The 21421-nt window shown below is 36.3% G+C and overlaps 2 protein-coding genes across 2 annotated transcripts in view; both read left to right on the plus strand.

Annotated features, from left to right (window-relative positions):
• LOC119572301 overlaps positions 1-5818 on the plus strand; it is a 6576-nt gene extending 758 nt beyond the window's left edge. Inside the window, exons 3-8 of the mRNA XM_037919322.1 lie at positions 1-118; positions 1290-1427; positions 1559-1741; positions 1996-2107; positions 4017-4119; positions 4363-5818. The exon at positions 1-118 is cut by the window's left edge and continues 13 nt beyond it. Coding sequence (XP_037775250.1) covers positions 1-118; positions 1290-1427; positions 1559-1741; positions 1996-2107; positions 4017-4119; positions 4363-4567 — 859 coding nt within the window. The 3' untranslated portion in view covers positions 4568-5818. The remainder of the gene's footprint in view (positions 119-1289; positions 1428-1558; positions 1742-1995; positions 2108-4016; positions 4120-4362) is intronic.
• Positions 5819-10826: 5008 nt separating this feature from the next.
• LOC119572302 lies at positions 10827-15464 on the plus strand. Its single transcript, XM_037919323.1, has 8 exons — positions 10827-10908; positions 11097-11165; positions 11593-11732; positions 12232-12369; positions 12516-12698; positions 12937-13048; positions 14718-14820; positions 15087-15464. The coding sequence occupies exons 2-8, from the start codon at positions 11117-11119 to the stop codon at positions 15289-15291; spliced, it is 930 nt and encodes a 309-aa protein (XP_037775251.1). The 5' UTR covers positions 10827-10908; positions 11097-11116; the 3' UTR covers positions 15292-15464.
• Positions 15465-21421: the final 5957 nt, after the last annotated feature.

Raw genomic sequence — 21421 nt, forward strand, 5'->3', positions numbered from 1 at the left:
TGCTTACGAGGACCAGATCGAGTGCAGGACGAGTAATAAATGTGTGGGGTTAAGCAGCCTCTGCAACGGAAGGGGCAACTGCGGCGACAGATCCGATGAGGAAGAAAGCTTCTGCTACGTAGGAGTTAACTCGTTTTGTTGCTGTCTCGGGAAAGGGAGAGTCCAGCCTTCGGGCTTGTACAGTGGTAGCGTGTCGGCCTCCCATCTGGTGGGTCGGCGGTTCGCACCCCGCCCAGGCGCGAGGAGTTGCCATTGTCGCCTGGAGGTTACTGCCGTGGCTGGGCACCATGGCGGGTAAGGACTAGGTTCAGCCGAGTCATTACCAGCCGACACACGTGAGCGCATCGGCATTAGTCGACACAGGCTGGGCTCCCCTCATGGGCATGGCCCGAAATAGGCTAAACTTCGCATATTGTACTTATCCTTAAAGGGAGGGTCTTTCGAGAGTGACATATCTCAAATGACATTTAAAACATTTAAACCAAAGTACCATCTTTCATAGTTTTTGTTGTCAATCTTAATCCAAAAAGGACTTTTGAAAATTATTTAGTTAAGGGTGGGTGGCGTGGAGGCAAAGACCAAAAGAGGGTTAAGAACAGATAATCTTAACCTTGCTATTGATTAAATCAAGGGGCTGCGAGCCAAGAAAGAAAATATAAGATAGTCTCGATTTTATTTATTTATGTATTTATTTTTGAACGAACATTTAATTCAAAAATATAAAAAAGAATATTTTTTTATACATCAATTTTAATCCTGGAGGGATTTTTTCAATAATTCTGTTGGAGATGTGAGGATGGCTAGCATAGAAATAACTACCTTCTGACTACCTTCTGACAATATGCTTAATGAAAGGACTTAATGTAATGTTTCCTTGGTTCTTGATTCAATAATATTAATTACAAAACATAATCTATCGTGATTCCTTAATATATCGGTTAAGTTTACTGACCGTCCCCCCCCCTGCCAACAACACAACATCTTTCCTCTACTATCTCCCTGCCAGCAATAACCTCTTCTTTCCAACACTAACCTCTTCCTTCCGACATTAACCTCTACCTGACATCACTAACTTCTCCATCCTTTCCCACATCAACGTTTCTCTGCCAACACTGAGTGCAGGCTTGGCACAAGAAGACCTACTCGCTAGGTAACCCCATTTAATGTTTTTATTCCTTCCAACACTGCTTTCCCCTACCAACACTAACTTCTTCCTTCCGGGCCTCACCTCTCCCTGACAACACTAACTCCCCCATCCTTCCCAAAATCAATGTTTTCCCTACCACCAGATTTGGCGCCAGGCATTATGCGTAGAACCTGGATCATTATATTGCAGAACAGGGAAGACGTTGACCTGCTTGCCCATCAATGAATACTGCAATAAGTCCTACCCTCCTTGCGATGATAAAGACGAGCGCTTGTGCCAGGTTAGAATACTACACCGGTGCTAATGGATTGTTAATGGTAAAGATGATGATTTCTTATCATCTGATGTGTGTGATTAGATGATTGTGAGCGTGCTCTAGCTTTTTTAGTCTATCAATTTCTCATCATACAGATGTTCAAGGATGGAAAACTTACACCTTATGATGAGATCGTGGTACAGACGAATGTGATTTTAGCCGAAATTTCGGGTGAAGAGTTCCTTGAAAAGTTCAACGTTACAATTGAACACCCCGATTGTCCTCACCTGTACACACGTGTTGGCGACCACTGCTTGTCATTCCTTTACTTTGGATTGGTGAGTTTATTTCATTCTGTTTTTGTACCTTAATGGGCATGGTAAGTAAGTTATTGTCTCTCTCTTTTCATCGTAAGTTCTAACTTACCTTTTCACTCAGTATCTACCTTTTCTATTTTTTCCTTCTGCCTCTCTCTATCTCCGTCTTTCCCTTTCTCCTTTCTTACATCTGCGCTTATCTGTATATTCACATCATTTTCTCTTATACTCCCCCACCCCCGTGTGATCACTCCCATATGCATGTCTCTTTGCAGGTCAATTGGGGAGAAGCTCGCTCTTTCTGCAAGATGAATGGTGGTGACCTTTTGACCTTTCAAGATGGCGTCGGGATCTTCTACGAAATCGTCCGCCATCTCCGCGAGCACAGTGAGTACTGGGGCTGGGTTGTTGTAGAGTATGTGTGCTCTTTCCTTAGATTGCTTTCACACCAAGGTGGCACATCGCTCGTGGCAAGTGGCAGATGGTAAGTGGCAAATGACGCGTGGCACGGTGATTTCAGACCAAGGTTACACATTTTACGGTCACTCGGTTCAAAAGATGACATCATCATGTTATTGGTGTCCGAAGTCCTAATTAATCTTGTCACAATTATCTATCACGGCAGAAAGTGAGGCAAACGTGTTTCAACACCCTGAAAAATATCAAGAAAAATATTTAGATAATTCTACCACTGAAAGTATTTTTATTCTACTGAGGTGATGTATTATGCAAACACTTGTATTTCCAGAATTTGTACAAATATTATGTTGATTGTTTCATTATCTGGAAGAGGGCATAGTTGTGTACGAGAGCAGGCACAAATTCTTTGTTTCTTCCTGCAAGCTCGTGCGTGGTTACCTTCTCAACCAATGCCTCGCTCACTGGGCGACCGAAACCTCATTGATAGACTCTGCCTAGACACTTCAAAACTACTTTATATATGTCATGCATCGAAATTATTTCCTTTGTATATCATATATTATATGATATAATAATTAGTTTGGACGTGAAAGCTCCATTAAATTTGACACTATCCAAGGTGTCAGGTCACACATTAAAGAAAAACTACTGAAAATGTGTTTCTGTATACTCGTTTTCAAGTGGTGTGTCAAATAGTATGCGACGTTTCACCTTGGTATGAAAGCAGCCTCAGACCAAAGTTGTACGTAGCACGTGTCAGGCCGTTTTCATTCGGTTCAAAAAGCATCATCAGAGAATGACGATGTTATTGTTTTATGTCTTAATCTTTTAACAATAACCTGTCTGTCGCTTGGAGGAATAAAGAGGAGGACTGTGGGGGCAGACTTGTTCCAATACCTATCCAGGGTGTATGAGGGGTAAGTTTAAGGTGGTCCCTGAGTTGAAACTACTGCATATCAATATACAGTTGTCAGCACTCATACCTCTTACACTCGTATTCGTTGCACAGCAGAAGTGACAACTCTGTGTTTGTGTTCATTCTCGTACGGCGGACAACTTGAATGGATTAGAGCATATAATCATTCCGATACAAAATTCGAAACAAAGCACTGAACTAGTATCCTGAAAATACTCGTGTGGATTTTTTTCTCTCTCTTTTTTTCTCGCAAACAAATTATTTGATCATTCTACCATGGAGAGTGTTGTTGTTGTATTGAGGTTATGTATCATACAAACACTTGTATTTTACAACAGTTTATACAAATGTTATGTTGATTGGTTGATTGAGGCATAGCTGTGCACGAGAGTAAGCATACATTGTAGCGTGTCCTCCTGCAAGACCGCGCATGATTACCCTCATCTAAGGTCTCGTTCACTGGGCGACCGAGACTGTGTTATCATGTGTGTTTGACAGAATCTGTCTAGATAATTCAAAACTACTCTGTATGACGTACATCCAAATCTTTTCCTTTTTATATCAAGTTATATGATTTTAATCTTTTCATATTAACTTGGCTAATAATAACTTTGGGTGTAAAAGCGCCACTAAAATTTGACAACACTGTCCGAGGTGCAGGTCGCACACTGAAAAAAGCGGGCCAGTCCAATCTTGGTGTGACACACAGGTCGCGACGTGACATGTCCCTTCTGTGTGAAAGCTTTCACATTTTGTATGTTCATTTTCAAGTGGCGTGCCACGTACGACCTACCACCTTGGTGTGAAAGCGACCGAAGTCCCATTATTCTTACAAAGGTTCATGTTCAGGGAACGCGCACTCGACTATTTATAAACAAAATTAATAATAATAATAATAATAATAATCATAAATGAATAAATAGATAAATAAATAAAAACTCACCGCACTTATTTCCCCAGAGATCACCTCGGACTTCTGGGTTGGGGGAGCCATAAGGAACGAGACATGGACATGGGTGGACGGTAACCCCATTGAGCTGGGAACCCCCTACTGGTCCCTCAGGTATGACCCCGACTCTCTTTCTCCTCCGGAAAAGTCGCCTCCCAATAATGTAATAGATGAAATATATTCTTCAACTAGGGATTTGATTATTTAATTCCGTTTTTTTAAGGGGGGAGGATGAAAGTCAATCAAGAAAGCAATACAATCTCCCCGAGGGTTGTTATAAAAAAAATCATTTCCAAACAGATTACGAATCATGAGATTCAACTGGAAATATTATCACATGATCTTTCTCCCCCCTAGAACGAACCCTGATTGCCAGCATCTCAACCAGACCGTTATTTACGAGAAGTCTTGTAATCAGTACCTGCAACGACCTTTGACTCCCGTCGTAGGCATGTGCGCCGCCCTTACTTTCGAAAACTTCTTCTACATGAGCGACGAAGACTGCCTAACGAAGAAGAGCCCTCTGTGCGTCGCAGGAAAAGAACCTACTGTGAAGGTGTGAGGCGGTCTCAAGCATTCCTGGTCTTCCATGAAGTACTTTTTACTTTGCGTTTTTAATGTTGTTATCCATTTCGTTTCCTGGCATTGGCGACCGGGTTGCGAATAGAAGCAGGTTCATGTTGCGATGCTGCATTTGTGACTGATAGTTATATCAGCCGACTTCAATAAGAAATTTTTAATAATTCCTTTCATAACTGCGTGCGGAACACACACACACACACACGTGCGTATATGTGTGTGTGTGTATGTGTGTATATTCACATACATACATACATACAAACACACACACACACACACACACACATACACACACACACACACATACATATATATATATATATATATATATATATATATATATATATATATATATATATATATATATATATATATATGTGTGTGTGTGTGTGCTCTTACACAAATAAAAGACAAATGAATGTTTATAAAACATAAATGACTCATTGTTAGAGCTGCTACACACAGCATTATGACACATTATTGTGAAGAAAGGGGTAAAAATGACTTAACGAATAGAATAAGTACAGAAAAGGATACGGATGAACAAGAAATGGAAAAGAAACGGAGAAGTAAACACCCTGCAAAATTACCTGAGGCGAGAGCTTGAGTCCAAGGCAGGGGTGATCCCCTACACTGGGCCTCAGTCTCCGCCTTCTAAGCCCCCCCCCCCCCCCGGCAGCAACAAGCAAGCAGTATCGTACGTACAACACTTTTTTTTCTATTGACTGGGTCTCGTTTGGTGTTTGACTAATTCGATATTTCTTTTTTCCTTCTTCTTCGTCTTTTTCTTGTGTGTACATCTCCGCACCTATATGCGTGGCATGTCTAAACTTAGGCATGGCAATTAGAATGACCATAATGAAATTAGAATAATAATCATAGAATTGCTCCTGCTGTTGTTGTATCACTATCATGACTAACATCATTATTACTATTATTAACAAATATTAGCATTAGTACTGTTTTTTCATCATTGATCAAAATGGCATAATAAAACTAAAGGTATAAACATCACAAAGCAATAAAAATGAGATTGATAAGGACAGCACTGCTAACATTAATCAATAACAATAAACATAAATACAAACTATATTTAACACTTTAATGTTGCAATATTATTTGCAACATATTGTCGTGTTTATTTAAGTTTACGCTTACTTATTCTTCTATACCCTTGTGCATGAAAGAAAAAGTAAAAGTACGTCATTTTCAAGAATAACTTAATAAGACTGTTTGACATCGTTTCATCGGATTTTACCTGACCATTGGTATATTATGAACATGTATTACTATACTATACTAGAATTATGAAATGTATACAAGATGAAAATAAGGTATCCTTTTCTGAGATTTCACACAGTCATATACTTTTTAATTTCTTAATATTGTGTTATTACTACATATCAGTTTCATATGAATTTGCAGATTACCAAATGTACGTATGTCTGATTTCCAGATTTTATACTACAACTACATAAAAATTCTAATCTAGTTCCAAATGCGAAAGTATTGTTATTTGCAATAATCACATGAAAACCGTCTTATGTATATGTGTATGCCTGTGCGCATTATATATACTAGATATCCGTGAATTTATATGTACTATATATACCGATATGTATATATGTATATACATATATATGTAAATATATGTATACGAGTATATTTCTATATATATGAATATATACATTTATACGTATGTTATATATATACATATATATACATCCACATGTAGATATATGTATATATATATATGTATATATTTATAAATGTATATAGATATGCACACGTAAACATATATATATATATATATATATATATATATATATATATATATATATATATATATATATATATAATATTTCTTTTTACATGTGTATATATAAATGTATTATATGTACATGTATTTATTTGTATAGATATGTATGTATATATATATACATATATGTGTGTACACACATGATTTATGTATGTATATATGTACATATATGTGTGTGTATGTATACACATGGATTTATATATAAATATATAGATATATATATAAATGTGTGTATATATAATTTAAGTGTGTGTATGTGTGTATAGATATATATACATGTACTGAGCACCCACCCACCCCTCTTAGATGATGCTCGCTCCCTGTGTTGTTTCGTATGTGTGTACTCTCCCATTGCGTGCACAGCATGTGCGTGTGTGTGTGCAAGCATAAGTATATATACGAGTATTTGTATATGTGTGTGTAGGTGTATTTACGTATGTTAGTAAGTGTGCGCGCGCGCGTGTGTGTGACTGGGTGAACGAGTGTTGAATTGAGTGCGCTCCCTGGGACGCACGCGGTCCGTGCGCTATGCATATGTGGTTGTATATGTATAAGCTGTATATACAGTTTCAATGGTTGGCATATGCTTGTCTGCATACGTATGTAAAAACATATACATATATATATATATATATATATATATATATATATATATATATATATATATATGTGTGTGTGTGTGTGTGTGTGTGTTTGTATAGACAGATATAGACATATATAATATATACATATATGCATATACATAGATACATACACAAGAGTGTATGTATTTATGTATCTACATTTTTATATATGTGTGCGTATATATGCATGTGTGTTGTGTGTATGTATATATATGTGTATATGTGTGTGTGTTTGTGTGTATAAGTATGTGTGTGCATAAGTGTGTGTATGTATATATATGTGCATATGTATGTGTGTAGAAAGAGAGAGAGAAAATAATTATACATGATTAATCTTTACTATCTTATAATTGTTATTACTTGCGTTATTACAATATTGGCATTCTAAGTATTATGTTGTAGCATTTTGCATGCAAATGCGTTATTTATGATCTTGCCTAGTCTTTTGTCGTTGCCGCGATTATGATTTTATTATCATCATTATTGCTATTACCATCTTCATCACTGATACTAACTCTGCTATTGATAGCACTATTATTATTATTACCATTATTATTATTATTATTGTTTTGTTGTTATTCTCATTATTATTATTTTTACTAGTACTATTGTCATCACAATTACTTCATTATTATTGTTGTTGTTTTTATCATTATCATTATTGTAATCATTATTGTTGTTATTCTCATTATCATTACTATTGCTATAATCGTCATCATTATCAACATTATCATGATCCTCACCATCATCATTATTATCATTATCATCAGTGTCATCATTATTTTTCGTAACTTCGTTGATATATATCAAATGATCATATTCATATATAAAGAAAACAAAATGTGCATTAAGTTAAATGAAAAAGGAGTTTTTAAAGGAAATATCCTTGTTTCCATTACCGATTTGGTTAGAAAAAAGCTGCATGTAGTTATTTACGGATGAACTGTACATGGCATTTCGGATATCAGTTCTTATCTACATACGTAAATCTGTTCATTACTAATTGCAACAGTCATTTTTTTATGAATTTCCATCTTCACTGAACTTCCATTTGGGAAAAATACGATTCCGTCACTATTTAACTTCCTATTATCATACAAACCCCAAATATAATTACGATCCTCTTAAAGATTATAGGTATCATAAATAAGATTAATAATATATGATTTTATAAGTACAACATATCTTTGTATATATGTAAAATTTTAATATTATATATATATATATATAATATATATATATGTGTGTGTGTGTGTGTGGTGTGTGTGTGTTGTATATATGTTTTGTATAAACATTATCAGATGGTCTTTTCATCATTATTATAATACTTATTCTCTTAAAGATTATAGGTATCATCATAATTGCTCGTTTAATCGTTATCAAATGGTCTTTTCAGCATAGTTATAATATTGAACGGTTCTTGTTTATTATAATAATTTCCATTAAATGATATAACACGTGATGTCAAATTATTTTTGTACATATATATTTGCGCCGTGAGTGGCCAAAATTCCTTTTTTTTTTTTTTTTTTTATCTAGAACCAATAAGTAATTGCGACCCAAGTTAAAACTGCCACTTAAGGTTCTCTAGAATTTGGGATTTCCCGTTTCATAGTTGTAAAATGTACTCAGTGTTGTTTTTGTAAGAACTGTTACTATAAATAGTAATGCCACGAGATACGGCCGTGCTTATCACATCAACGCGTTATTCCCCCTGACTCTGCCTCTGATATCTGCATCCTCAGTTGATAGCATTCTTATTTAGCTTATTATCCAACCCCAGTGTTTAAAAACGTAAACAACCATTTCCTTTCCCAAATAGCTAAAAAATTACTCAGATCAGCTCTCGTTTTTCCTTTCTCCCTCTTCTCTATCCTCCCATCCTCTGTGTGTGTGTTTGTGTGTGTGTGTGTTTGTGTGTGTGAGTGTGTGTGCATAAGTATATACATATATATATATACATATATACATATATATATATAAATATATATATATATATATATATATATATATATATATATATATATATATATATATATATATAGCGTGTGTGTGCGTATTCGTAAATATATAATAGATATTTTTTTATTTCTTATATACTCCAGAATAAATATATATACATATATACATACTCATAAAGATATGTGTATATATGTATATATATCATATGTGTGTGTGTGCGTGCGTGTGCGTGTGCGTATACATCCCGCTGGTGGTGGCGGAAGGTGCAAAAATCAGCATAGCTTCAACCACCGCCAATTTCACTACTGTAATGATTCAGCAAAGTTAGCAAGATTACTATCATTGCTGTTTCCCCTTAAATCTTTTAGTGATTAAGGTAGTTGGCAGGATGGAGGTTTACAGAAAACAAAATGAACCTTATAATATTTATTGAGAGAAAGTTAAACAAAAGTAGATAAAACTAACACAAAAGACTAAAAACAAAACAAACTAGTGGGGTATTAAAACCTAACTATACAGCAAATAAAAGTGAAAAAAAGAAACTGAAACCAGACAACTGCATAATACCAAAAGTATATATAGTTCATAAAACACAAGTAAAATAAAACTGGACCAAAACCAAACTGCAAATAATGTAAAAGACTTAAAAATTAAACCGAACTCAAGTGAGCAAAAATCAAATAAAATATAATTACTAAAAGCTTAAAAGTAAAAATTAACTTAAATCAGCAAAAGTAAAACAATATAAATAATAAAACAGCAGAAAAAACTACAAGTGAAGCAGAACTTCAATTAAATTAAATAACATAAAAAGAGAACAAAAGACTACGGCAAATTAAATACAACAACATAACAAAAAGCCTACGACGGTCCAGTACAACATAGCTCAAAATACCAAAAAAGAAAGCAAAGTACATCCCTTTTAAAGAATGACAACCTGATGTCCTTTGGCCGGAAACAAAACTCTACTTACCTGTCACAACGGCGACTCGATGGGCCTTGCAAATGACCCAGGGTTCCAGAGATCGAACGCAAGCTAGAGGGATTCTGACCGAGTGTCTGGTTCTTATTTATAATCAAGATTCACAGTTGTCAATGACTTCTTTAAATTATTTTTTTAATCATTCAAAATATCTGCAAACTTATTAATATGATCACATTCATACACTAAGACAACAGCTTGTCCCTTATCAGGTTTAGATATGATATCCTTATTTTTTACTAAATCCTTGAGTAGCTGAAGGTCTTCCACCTTTTCTTTTCTATGAGAAAAAAGTAAAGAGAAAACTAGATTTTTTTATTTTAAAAGATTATATGACTTTTGGTTCTGTACAATCATTTAATGGGTTATGAAAATTTAAAAATTTTAATAACTTTTCAAAATATAAGAGAAAATGAGTATATATATATATATATATATATATATATATATATATATATATATATATATAAAATGTATGTATGTATATAAAATATATGTATATATGCATATATATAAAGATGGCTATTTGTATGGACATAGATAGACAGACACATATGTGTACAAATAAATTATATATGTGTATTTTATAATGTGTATATATTTTTTTTCTTTTGTGTGTGTGTGTGTTTGTGTGTGCACATGTGTGTATGTGTGTGTTGTTTACATTCGATTATCAACAGTATTTCTTATCATTATTGATGATTATTGTTTATGTTGTTGTTTAATTGTGGGTATTAGTGACATCACTGTTACCATTATCACTATTATTCTCACACACATATACAGCTTCTGACTCTGACTTTTCATTGGCTGGGGTCACGCAAGGGGGCGGAGTTATCAAGGTATAAAAGTCAGAGCTTGCGCGTTTAGGATCTTTATTCATATTTTCACTCTAGGAAATTTTCCGTTTACTTTTCTCTTCAAATCTCGCTCTTAAGGTAATGACTATTGCTGATCTTCGCACTGGTTCGTGATCACTGATTTGCTGTAACTATCATATGTGTGTGCTTCGTTTTTTTTTTTTTTTTTTTAACTATAATTCATCAAACAGTTCCTGTTATTTTTCATATATATTTGCTTCGACTTGTCTGGATTATGTCACTCGAAACGATTTTTTATTTGACAGAGCAAGGTCAACGAGACAACATGGTATTCATCAAGGTCTTGTTAGTAGCAGCGTTTTGCATTTACCAAGGTCAGTCTCCACAGGTTCACGTTTAACTATAAGCTACCTTTATCTGTCTATCTATCTCCCTTGCTCTCTCATTCTTTTTCTTTCTCCTTTCTCTTTCTCTCACTCACTCACACTCGCTTGTCTGCCATGTCCCCTTACGTCTTCCTTATTTCCCTCTCTCTCTTTCTATCTGCACATTTGGCTTAGAATCCATGTATATTTTCACACCGACTAGTTACTAACACCCACAGCCGCATGCAAGGAGGAAGGTTGAAACTCTCCACTTAAATAGAAATGAAACCTTGTATAAAACAGAAAACGGCATCAGCGCCTACTTCCCTTTGCCAAATGTGCGAAGGTCAGAGATGTAATAACGAGCTTATCGGTAGCAGTATTCCTTAGCAGCAATTATTGATCTAATTCTTGACCAAAGAAAATCTCCCTTCAGGTGTGGCGAGGTGTACCCCCTGGAGCCAGATCAAGTGCAAGACGAACGATAAATGTGTGCACATCTACGACCTCTGCAACGGATGGTACGACTGCGACGATAAATCCGACGAAGAAGACAGATTGTGCTCTGATTCATCAGTGATGGTTGCCTAGTATTTGCATAATTTTGTTGACATTTTTTTTTAACTACTTTCTGACAACTTTCTTAATGAAAGAACGTGTAATATTTCTTTGGGTCTTGATCCAATAGTATTAATCAAAAAACATTATGTATCGTGATTTCATAACATATCTCTTATTAAACACTGACCTCTCCCTGCCAACACTAACATCCTTCCAACACTTCCTTCTCTCTAACCTCTTCCTTCCAACACTAACCTCTTCCTTCCGATATTAACCTCTACCTGACATCACTAACTTCATCCTTTCCCATATCAACGTTTTTTTGCCAACTCTGAGTGAAGGTTTGCCATACCAAGACCTGCTCGCAAGCTAACCACATTCATTATTTTATTTCTTCCAACATGTTTTCTCTACAAAACTAACCTCTTCCTTCCGAGCCTGACTTCTCCCTGACAACACTAACTCCCCCATCCTTCCCAAAATTTATGTTTTCCCTACTACCATCCGTTTGCAGATTTGGGGCAAAACACTCTGCACAACACCTGGAACATTACTTTGCAAACAAGGGGATAACAAGAGATGCTTGCCCGCCAGGAGATACTGCACTTCGTCCAACCTTCCTTGCGAAGATAGAGACGAGCGCCTGTGCCAGGTTAGAATGCTACAACGGTGCTAATGGGGTGTTAATAGTAAGCATAATACAATTTTCTTATCATTTGATGCTTGTGTGTGTGGTTGGATGAGTGACTGCGTGTATGCTCTGGCTTTTTTACAATCTATCACTTTCTCGTCACCCAGATGTTCAACGATGGAAAGCTTATACCTTATGATGAGATCGTGGTACGGTCGAACGTGTTTTTGGCCGAAATTTCGGGTCAAGAGTTCCATGAAAAGTTCAACGTTACAATTGAACACCCCGATTGTCCTCACCTGTACACACGTGTTGGCGACCACTGCTTGTCATTCTTTTTCTTTGGATTGGTGAGTTTATTTGTATTCTTTTTTTAGTGTGTGCGTGTATCTTAATGGACATGGTACAGCAGTTATTCTGTCTCTTTTCGTCTTACGTTCTAACTTTACCTTTTCTATTTTTTTCCTCTGCCTCTATCTCCGTCTTTCCCTTTCTCCCTTCTTTCATCTGGGCTTACCTGTGTACTCACATCATTTTCTCTTATCCCCCCCCCCCTGTATTCACTCCCATATGCGTGTCTTTTTGCAGGTCAATTGGGGAGAAGCTCGCTCTTTCTGCAAGATGAATGGCGGTGACCTTTTGACCTTTCAAGATGGCGTCGGGACCTTCTACGAAATCGTCCGCCACCTCCGCGAGCACAGTGAGTACTGGGGTTGGGTTGTAGAGTATGTGTGCTCTATCCTTAAACTGCTTTCACACCAAGGTGGCACATCGCTCGTGGCAACTGGCAGATGGTAAGAGGCAAATGACGCGAGGCACTAGGATTTCAGACCAAAGTTACATATGTCGCGTTCACTCGCTTCAAAAGATCACATCATCGGAGCCCGACTATGTTACTGGTAACCGAAGTCCTAATTAATCTTGTCACAATTATCTATCTGTTACTTAGAAGAATAAAGTGGATGACTTTGAGGCATAAAGTGAAGCAAACGTGTTCCAACACCCGAAATAAAAAAAATGCCAGGAAAAATATTTAGATAATTCTACCATTAAAAGCATTTTTATTGTATTGTATTGATGTATTATATAAACACTTGTATTTCCAGAATTTGTACAAATATTATGTTGATTGTTTCATTAGCTGGAAGAGGGCATAGTTCTGCACGAGAGCAGGCACACATGCATATTTTCTTCCTGCAGGCTCGTCCAAAGCCTCGCTCACTGTCAGAATCTGTCTAGACACTTCAAAACTATTTTATGTATGCCATACATCCAAATGATTTCCTTTTTATATCATATGTTATATGATATAATAATTAGCTTGGACGTGAAAGCTCTATTAAATCTGACACATTGTCCAAGGTAGTAGGTCACACATTAAAGAAAATCTACGAAAAGGGGTAAGTTTAAGGTGGCCTCTAAGTTGAAACTATTGCATATCAATATACAGTTGTCAGCACTCATACTCCTACACCCGTTTTCGATGCACAACAGAAGTGATAACTATATTTGTGTACATTCTCATATGGCTGACAGTCTGAATGGATTAGAGCATATGATCATTCCGATATAAAATTCGGAACAAAACCGTGATTTAGTATCCTGGAAATACTCGTATAGTTTTTTTTTCGCAAAAAAAAAAAAAAAAAAAAAAAAAAAAAAAAAAAAAAAAAAAAAATATATATATATATATATATATATATATATATATATATATATATATATATATATATATATTTGATAGGTTTACCATGGAGAGTATTGTTATTTACTGAGGTGATATATCTTACTAACAATTGTATTTCACAACAGTTTGTACAAATGTTATGTTGATTGTTTTATTGTCTGGAAGAGGCATAGTGTATGTTGCACCAGAGTAATCATACGTCGCATTGTTTCCTCCTACAAGACCGCGCATGATTACCCTCATCTAAGGTCTCGTTCACTGGGCGACCGAAACTGTATTGTCATGTGTGTTTGACAGAATCTGACTAGATAATTCAAAACTACTCTGTATGACGTACATCAAAAACTTTTCTTTGTTATATCAAGTTATATGATTTTAACCTTTTCATATTAACTTGGCTAATAATAACTTTGGGTATAAAAGCGCTACTAAAATCTAACAACACTGTCCGAGATGGCAGGTCGCCCACTGAAAAAAAACGGGCCAGTCCAATCTTGGCGTGACATACAGGTCGCAACGTGACATGCCACTTCTGTGTGAAAGCTTTCACATTTTGTATGTTCATTTTCAAGTGAAAGCGACCTAAGTCCCATTAGTCTTACAAAGGTTCATATTGTTCAGGGAACGTGCACTCGATTACTTATTTTAAAAAATAATAATCTCACCGCACTTATTTCCCCAGATATCACCTCGGACTTCTGGGTTGGGGGAGCCGTAAGGAACAAGACATGGACATGGGTGGACGGTAACCCCATTGAGCTGGGAACCCCCTACTGGTCCCTCAGGTATGACCCCGACTCTTTCTCCTGCGGAAAAGTTAGCTTCCAATAATGCAGTAGATGAAATATCCTCAGAATTCAGTCCATTTTCTTCGAGTAACGATTCGATTATTTAATTCCGTTTATTTAGGGGGTGGATAAAAGTCAATGAACAAAGCAATACAATCTCCCCGAGGGTTGTTATAAAAAATCATTTAGGATCATTCCCAAAACAGTTTACGAAGCATGAGATTCAACTGGAAAAAAAATCACATGATCTTTCTCCCCCATAGAACGAACCCTGATTGCCAGCATCTCAACCAGACCGTCATTTACGAGAAGTCTTGTAATCAGTACCTGCAACGACCTTTGACTCCCGTCGTAGGCATGTGCGCTGCCCTTACTTTCGAGAACTTCTTCTACATGAGCGACGAAGACTGCCTAACGAAGAAGAGCCCTCTGTGCGTCGCAGGAAAAGAACCTACTGTAAAGGTGTGAGGCGGTCTCAAGCATTCCTGGTCTTCCATGAAGTACTTTTTTTTTAATGTTGTTAGCCAATTCGTTTCCTGACATTGGCGACCGGGTTGCGAATAGAAGCAGGTTCATGTTGCGAAACTGCATTTGTGACTGATAGTTATATCAGCTGACTTCAATAAGAAATTTTAAATAATTGTATTTTTTCCTTGATATTCCTTTCATAACTCTGGGTAACACACTCACACACACACACGTGTGTATATGTGTGTGTGTGTATCCACATACATACATACATACATGCCAACACATACACACACACACACACATACATTGTGTATTGTGTATATTATATATTGTGTGTGTGCTCTTACACAAATAAAAGACATACGAATGTTTATAAAACAGAAATGACTCATTGTTAGAACTGCTACACACAGCATTATGACACATTATTGTGGCGAAAGGGGTAAAAATGACTTAACGAATAGAATAAGTGGACAGAAGAAGAGATGAACAAGAAAAGGAAAAGAAACGGAGAAATAAAGACAAAATTACCTGAGGTGAGGGCTTGAGGCCAAGTTAGGGGTGATCCCCTACATTGAGCCTCAGTCTCCGCCTTCTAAGCCCCCCTCCCCCCCACGGTAACAAGCAAGCAGTATTGTACAGCACCTTTTTTCTAGTGATTGGGTCTCGTTTAGTGTTTGACTAATTCGATATTTCTTTTTTCTTCTTCGTATTCTTGTGTGTGTATATCCCCGCATCTATATGCGTGGCATGTCTTGAACTTAAGCATGGCAATTAGAATGACCATAATAAAATTAGAATAATCGTAGAATTGCTCCTGCTGTTGTTGTATCACTGTTATGACTAACATCATTATCACTATTAACAAATATTAGCGTTACTACTCTTTTTTCATTATTGATCAAAATGGCATGAATAAAACTAAAGGTATAAAAATATGACAAAACAATAAATATGAGGGTTAAAGTTACCGAGAGTGACGCACTGAGATAGAGAAAAATGGACACTGCCATCTTATAGAGCATAAAAAATAGACTAGGAAACAATATAAATTAATCTGCAGCGGCCTCATGTTTCCCGGAAAATGAGGGAAATAGGTTCTGCATGTCACCGCTCAGAGACCAAGTCCACAACACCCTCAAAATGGCAGGGTCCATAATTTCTCGTTTTCTATTGCTCCATTTCTTTCATTTTCTATATCATTTTCTATAAGGATCGCGTTTTCCTTTGATCATAGGTCTCGCGTTTTCTGTTGACAACCATGGAAATCATTTCTAACAACATTTCCTTTAGTTTTTTTATGCTACTACATATCTTTGGTTGCTCTCTCAAATGTAGCTGCGGTTTTATGTAGTTTTTCCTTATCATTTCTATTATCAGATTCTTAATTATTTAACAATACTACTGTTTGTTTACCGTAATTGCCTCATATATCGGAACAATACACTTGCGGTCGCTTGCTCACTCACTCTCACTTAAGCCGGTGACATGGCAGCAGCAAGCTCGAACTTTTGTCGTCAGTGTGACATGGGGTATGTTCTCTTTTATATTTAAGTAATTTGTAATTGTATTGTGTATATTTTATTTGCTAATATCATTACAATTTTACTGATAAATGTTATTTATGGTAGGTACGGGCAATTTTGGCAGCAATACGGCGGCCAGGCCGACCTCTTGCTCGATCTGTGCCGGTCGCACAACTTATCAACCAAAAATTTAATTGTCCAAAGTGCGGTGAAAACTGCCGCCTTGATAATGATTATTATTTTCGGTGCGACAAATCAAAGAAAGTAAATAATAGAACAGTTAGATGCAATTTCAAGAAATCACTTTTTAAGAACACCTGGTTTGATAACAGTAAGCTCGATTTTGAGACTAACTTAAAATTCGCCAATTTGTATGTAAGAGAGGCCTTTTCCTACGAATCTGCACGGAGCGACTTTGTTTCCAAACAAGACTATTTGTGATTGGGCAAGCTTCTGTCGGGAGGTTTTCATTTCTTGGTGTTTAGATAATGAGTCAAACCAGATAGGAGGGCCAGGGGAAATTGTTGAAATTGATGAGAGTAAATTTGGTAAAAGAAAATATAACGTTGGTCGACTCATAGAAGGTCAGTGGGTTTTTGGAGGAGTATGCCGCAAAAGTAGGAAATTCTTTTTCGTACCTGTGCAGACGCGTGACTCTCTTACTTTGCTTAAAGTCATTAAAGAGCGTATCCACCCAGGGACAACGGTCATTAGTGATTGTTGGAAGGCATACAACTGTCTTGAAACGAGGGCTATCAACATTTTACTGTGAATCATTCATACAATTTTGTTGACCCTGACACTAAGGCGCACACCAATACGATCGAGCGTAAATGGAGGGATGCAAAAGCCAAAGTGCCCCGCTTCGGCAGGGGGAGGTACCACTTTATTGGGTATTTGGCTAGGGCCATCTTTATGATGGCCCACACAGAAGAAAACAAAAGATTCCATCAGTTCCTCCTCGCCGCTGCTCGTCTGTACCCCCCACACTGACGGTATGTGGCAATTATTTTTTGTAACGAAATAGATGTCTCTTGGCACGAAGTGCTAAGAAGTAGGGGTCCTTATAGGCGTATATATTACCACAGGGGGTCCAGGGGGCAGAGCCCCCTGGCTAGGGAATATATAGATCGTAGTGTATAAATCCCACAGGGTTAAGGTTAGGTTGGTTTATTGGTTAGGACGCATTGTACGATTACCACAGGGGATGTGGATTATGTGAAACCCCGTAGAATTTTTTTTACCGAGCGACGGGTTTTTATCCCCGTATAGTTTTTTTTTTTTTTTTTTTTTTAATTTGGCGCGTCGGTCCGTAGACTTTCAAAGATGGCGAGGTGCGTCCGTAGAGTTTCAATTGCCGAATTTTAGCGTTTTTTGTGCTTGTTTACATCGTTCGTCGGACAATGTTTGGCTCGGGTTTTCGAAAAATCGACTTTTTAACGTTTCATAAATCACTTTCTTCGATTTCTGCAGCTTCCTATTGACACCCAGTGCTATCTATTATCCCCCCCCTTCAACCCCCGATTCCCCACGCATCCCCCAAGATTGTTGGGTAGAGGAAAGATATAAAAAATCCGATTTTGGAACTTAGTCTCTGAGAGGGTGCGTCGCTCTCGGTAACATTTACCAATATGAGATTGATAAGGACAGCACTGCTAACATAAATCAATAACAATGAAAATAAATACGAACTATATTTAACACTTTAATGTTGCTAGATTATTTGCAACATATTGTCGTATTTATTTAAGTTTACGCTTACTTATTCTTCTATACCCTTGTGACTGACAGAAAACGTAAAAGTAAGTCGTTTTCAAGAATAACTTAATAAGACTGTTTCATCGTTCATTGATTTACTGCCATTGGTATTGACTTAACTTACATCTAGACATGAATGTATCAGATGAAATAGTATCTTCTGAGATTTAACAGTCATATACTTTTTAATTTCTTAATTTTGTGTTATAACTACATATCCGTTTCATATGAATTTGAAGATTCAGACACACGTACATTTGTACGTATGTCTGATTTCCAGATAATAGTTACAAATGCAAAAGTATTGTTAGTTGCAATAATCACATGAAAACCGTCTTATGTATATGTGTATGCCTCTGCGCATGGTTATATATACTATATCATGAATTTATATGTACTATATATACCGATATGTATATATTATATGTTTATGCATATATAAGTAGATATATGTATACGAGTATATATCTATATATATGAATATATATTATATATATATATATATATATATATATATATATATATATATATATATATATATATATATATATATATATATATATATATATATATATATATATATATATATATGTATGGATGTGTGTATATATAATTTATGTGTGTGTGTATGTGTGTGTACATATATATACATATTGTAGCGTAACACACTGTACTGAGCACCACCACCCCTCTCTTAGATGATGCTCGAGGACTAGGTTCAGCCGAGTCAGCACCAGCTGACAGACACATTAGTCGACACAGGCCGGGCTCGCATATCAGACTAATCCTTTATCGCTGTGTGTGTACACTCCCATTGCGTGCACAGCATGTGCGTGTGTGTATGCAAGCATAAGTATATGTACGAGTATGTGTATATGTGTGTCAGTGCATTTACGTATGTTGGTAAGTGCTCGCGCGCGCGCGTGTGTGTGTGATTGAGTGAACGAGTGTCCCGTGCGCTATGCATATGTGGGTGTATATGTATAAGCTGTATATACAGTTTCAATGATTAGCATATGCTTGTGTGCATACGTATGTCAAAACAAGTGTCTACGTGGGCTGCTTGCGTGCGGTGTTTGCGTGTGTGTGTGGTTGCGCTTTCTGATTGTCAGGTATGTTAATATAATGTTTTTATGTATTTTACCTATCTTACGTATTTTATCTATTATATTCCACTCTCTTAATCCAATATATTTCGGTTTTATTCTATTGTTTTAAAGTTTTATTGTCATTTTATAAAATTTGAAAACTGTTTCACGTCATAAGCGTGACGTCACGACCTCCCGCGGCTCTTTTGTACGGTTTGGAAAAATACATTCGTTGTTCTACTGCACCACGAGGCGTTTCTTTCCTCCACCACTCTGTCATTTTATATATATTGTGAAGAACTGATACTACGTGGCCGACAGCTCCAGCAAAGAATCCTGAAAGGACGGGGAAAGTTAAGCATTGAGCTTAAGTGACAGTATTAATTAAAAATAGGAGCTGGACCATGCAAAATTGCACTTATACATACACCACCTATCATATACAGCCTAGTGGTCTTCTACTTGACTTCATTCTTTTCTTGTGTCTTCTACTACATATTTTCCTTTCATTTCCCCTCCTCCTGCATCTTGTATTGTTCCTATGCTAGCCTATTCCTGCCTTTTCTCCCTGGACTTTTCACGGTGATTTTTATATTTATCTAATAGTAGTATTAGTAGGGGATTTTACAGCAGGAGGTGGGCTTACCTACAGATGCCCACTGACCTTCATGGGGAGGGATCCTGGCTCTTAAGGCACCCTTCTTGGTAGATGAGACCACCTCAGGACTACTACGTACACTACGATATATATGTGTGTGTACATAACAGATATTCATACTTATATATGTATACATATATGTGTATGTGTACATGTATAAAATATTACATACACATATATAAGTATGTGATATATATATAAGCGTTACATATTGTAGAATAATAAGGTTATATTTATTAGAAAAAAAAATGCATCATATCAACATTTTACAATGGTGGAAGAAATCCCAAGGACAAGCAATTACAGTGGCCTACGAATTTTCGGCGTTTTGGCAAAGGGTAACAAACTCCCACGGACTATACATCGCTGTTTCATCTTCACGTGAGTTATAAACATGTATACGTACTTTCCAATTATAAATTTATACAGACAAAGGCATACCCACATAAATGCACACATACCCATATATATATATATATATATATATATATATATATATATATATATATATATATATATATATATTTGTGTGTGTGTATGTGTGTATATATATATATATATATATATTATTATGTATATATACATATAAGTGTTTTATATATATGTATATATGTATGCATGTGTGTGTTTAGATATAGACATATATATAATATACATATATATTCATATACATAGATACATACACAAGTGTGTATGTATCTATGTATCTACATTTCTATATGTGCGCATATTTATGCATGTGTGTTGTGTGTGTGTATTTATATATGTGTGTGTATATATGTTTGTGTATATAAGTGTGTGTATGTATAGGAACTGGACAGGAACTGGGGACCCTACCACGTACTCACTCCAAGATCATCACATGAAAATTACAATTGTGGTTAGACATGGACTCAAGACTGTCACGACGGCAATCTGAGTTCGAGGGTTCGAGTCACCGGCCGGCGCGTTGTTCCCAAGATCATCACAACATGAAAACTACAATTAAGTATCATGCTGTGCCCACGGCGGCTCAAACATGAACCTACCGTAAAAAAAAAATGTATACATGTGTGTATATGTGTGTGTAGAGAAAGAGAAAAAATATATGATTAATC

This window comes from Penaeus monodon, chromosome 4, assembly GCF_015228065.2.
Source record: "Penaeus monodon isolate SGIC_2016 chromosome 4, NSTDA_Pmon_1, whole genome shotgun sequence".
Taxonomy (NCBI): Eukaryota; Metazoa; Arthropoda; class Malacostraca; order Decapoda; family Penaeidae; genus Penaeus; species Penaeus monodon.

What these genes read in the sequence shown, in the direction of transcription:
- LOC119572302 (XM_037919323.1), top strand. Translation starts at nt 11,117, where the DNA reads ATGGTATTCATCAAGGTCTTGTTAGTAGCAGCGTTTTGCATTTACCAA. An exon ending in AGCGTTTTGCATTTACCAAG is followed by an intron (nt 11,166 to 11,592) that starts GTCAGTCTCCAC and finishes ATCTCCCTTCAG; the next exon opens with GTGTGGCGAGGTGTACCCCC. An exon ending in CCGCCACCTCCGCGAGCACA is followed by an intron (nt 13,049 to 14,717) that starts GTGAGTACTGGG and finishes TTATTTCCCCAG; the next exon opens with ATATCACCTCGGACTTCTGG.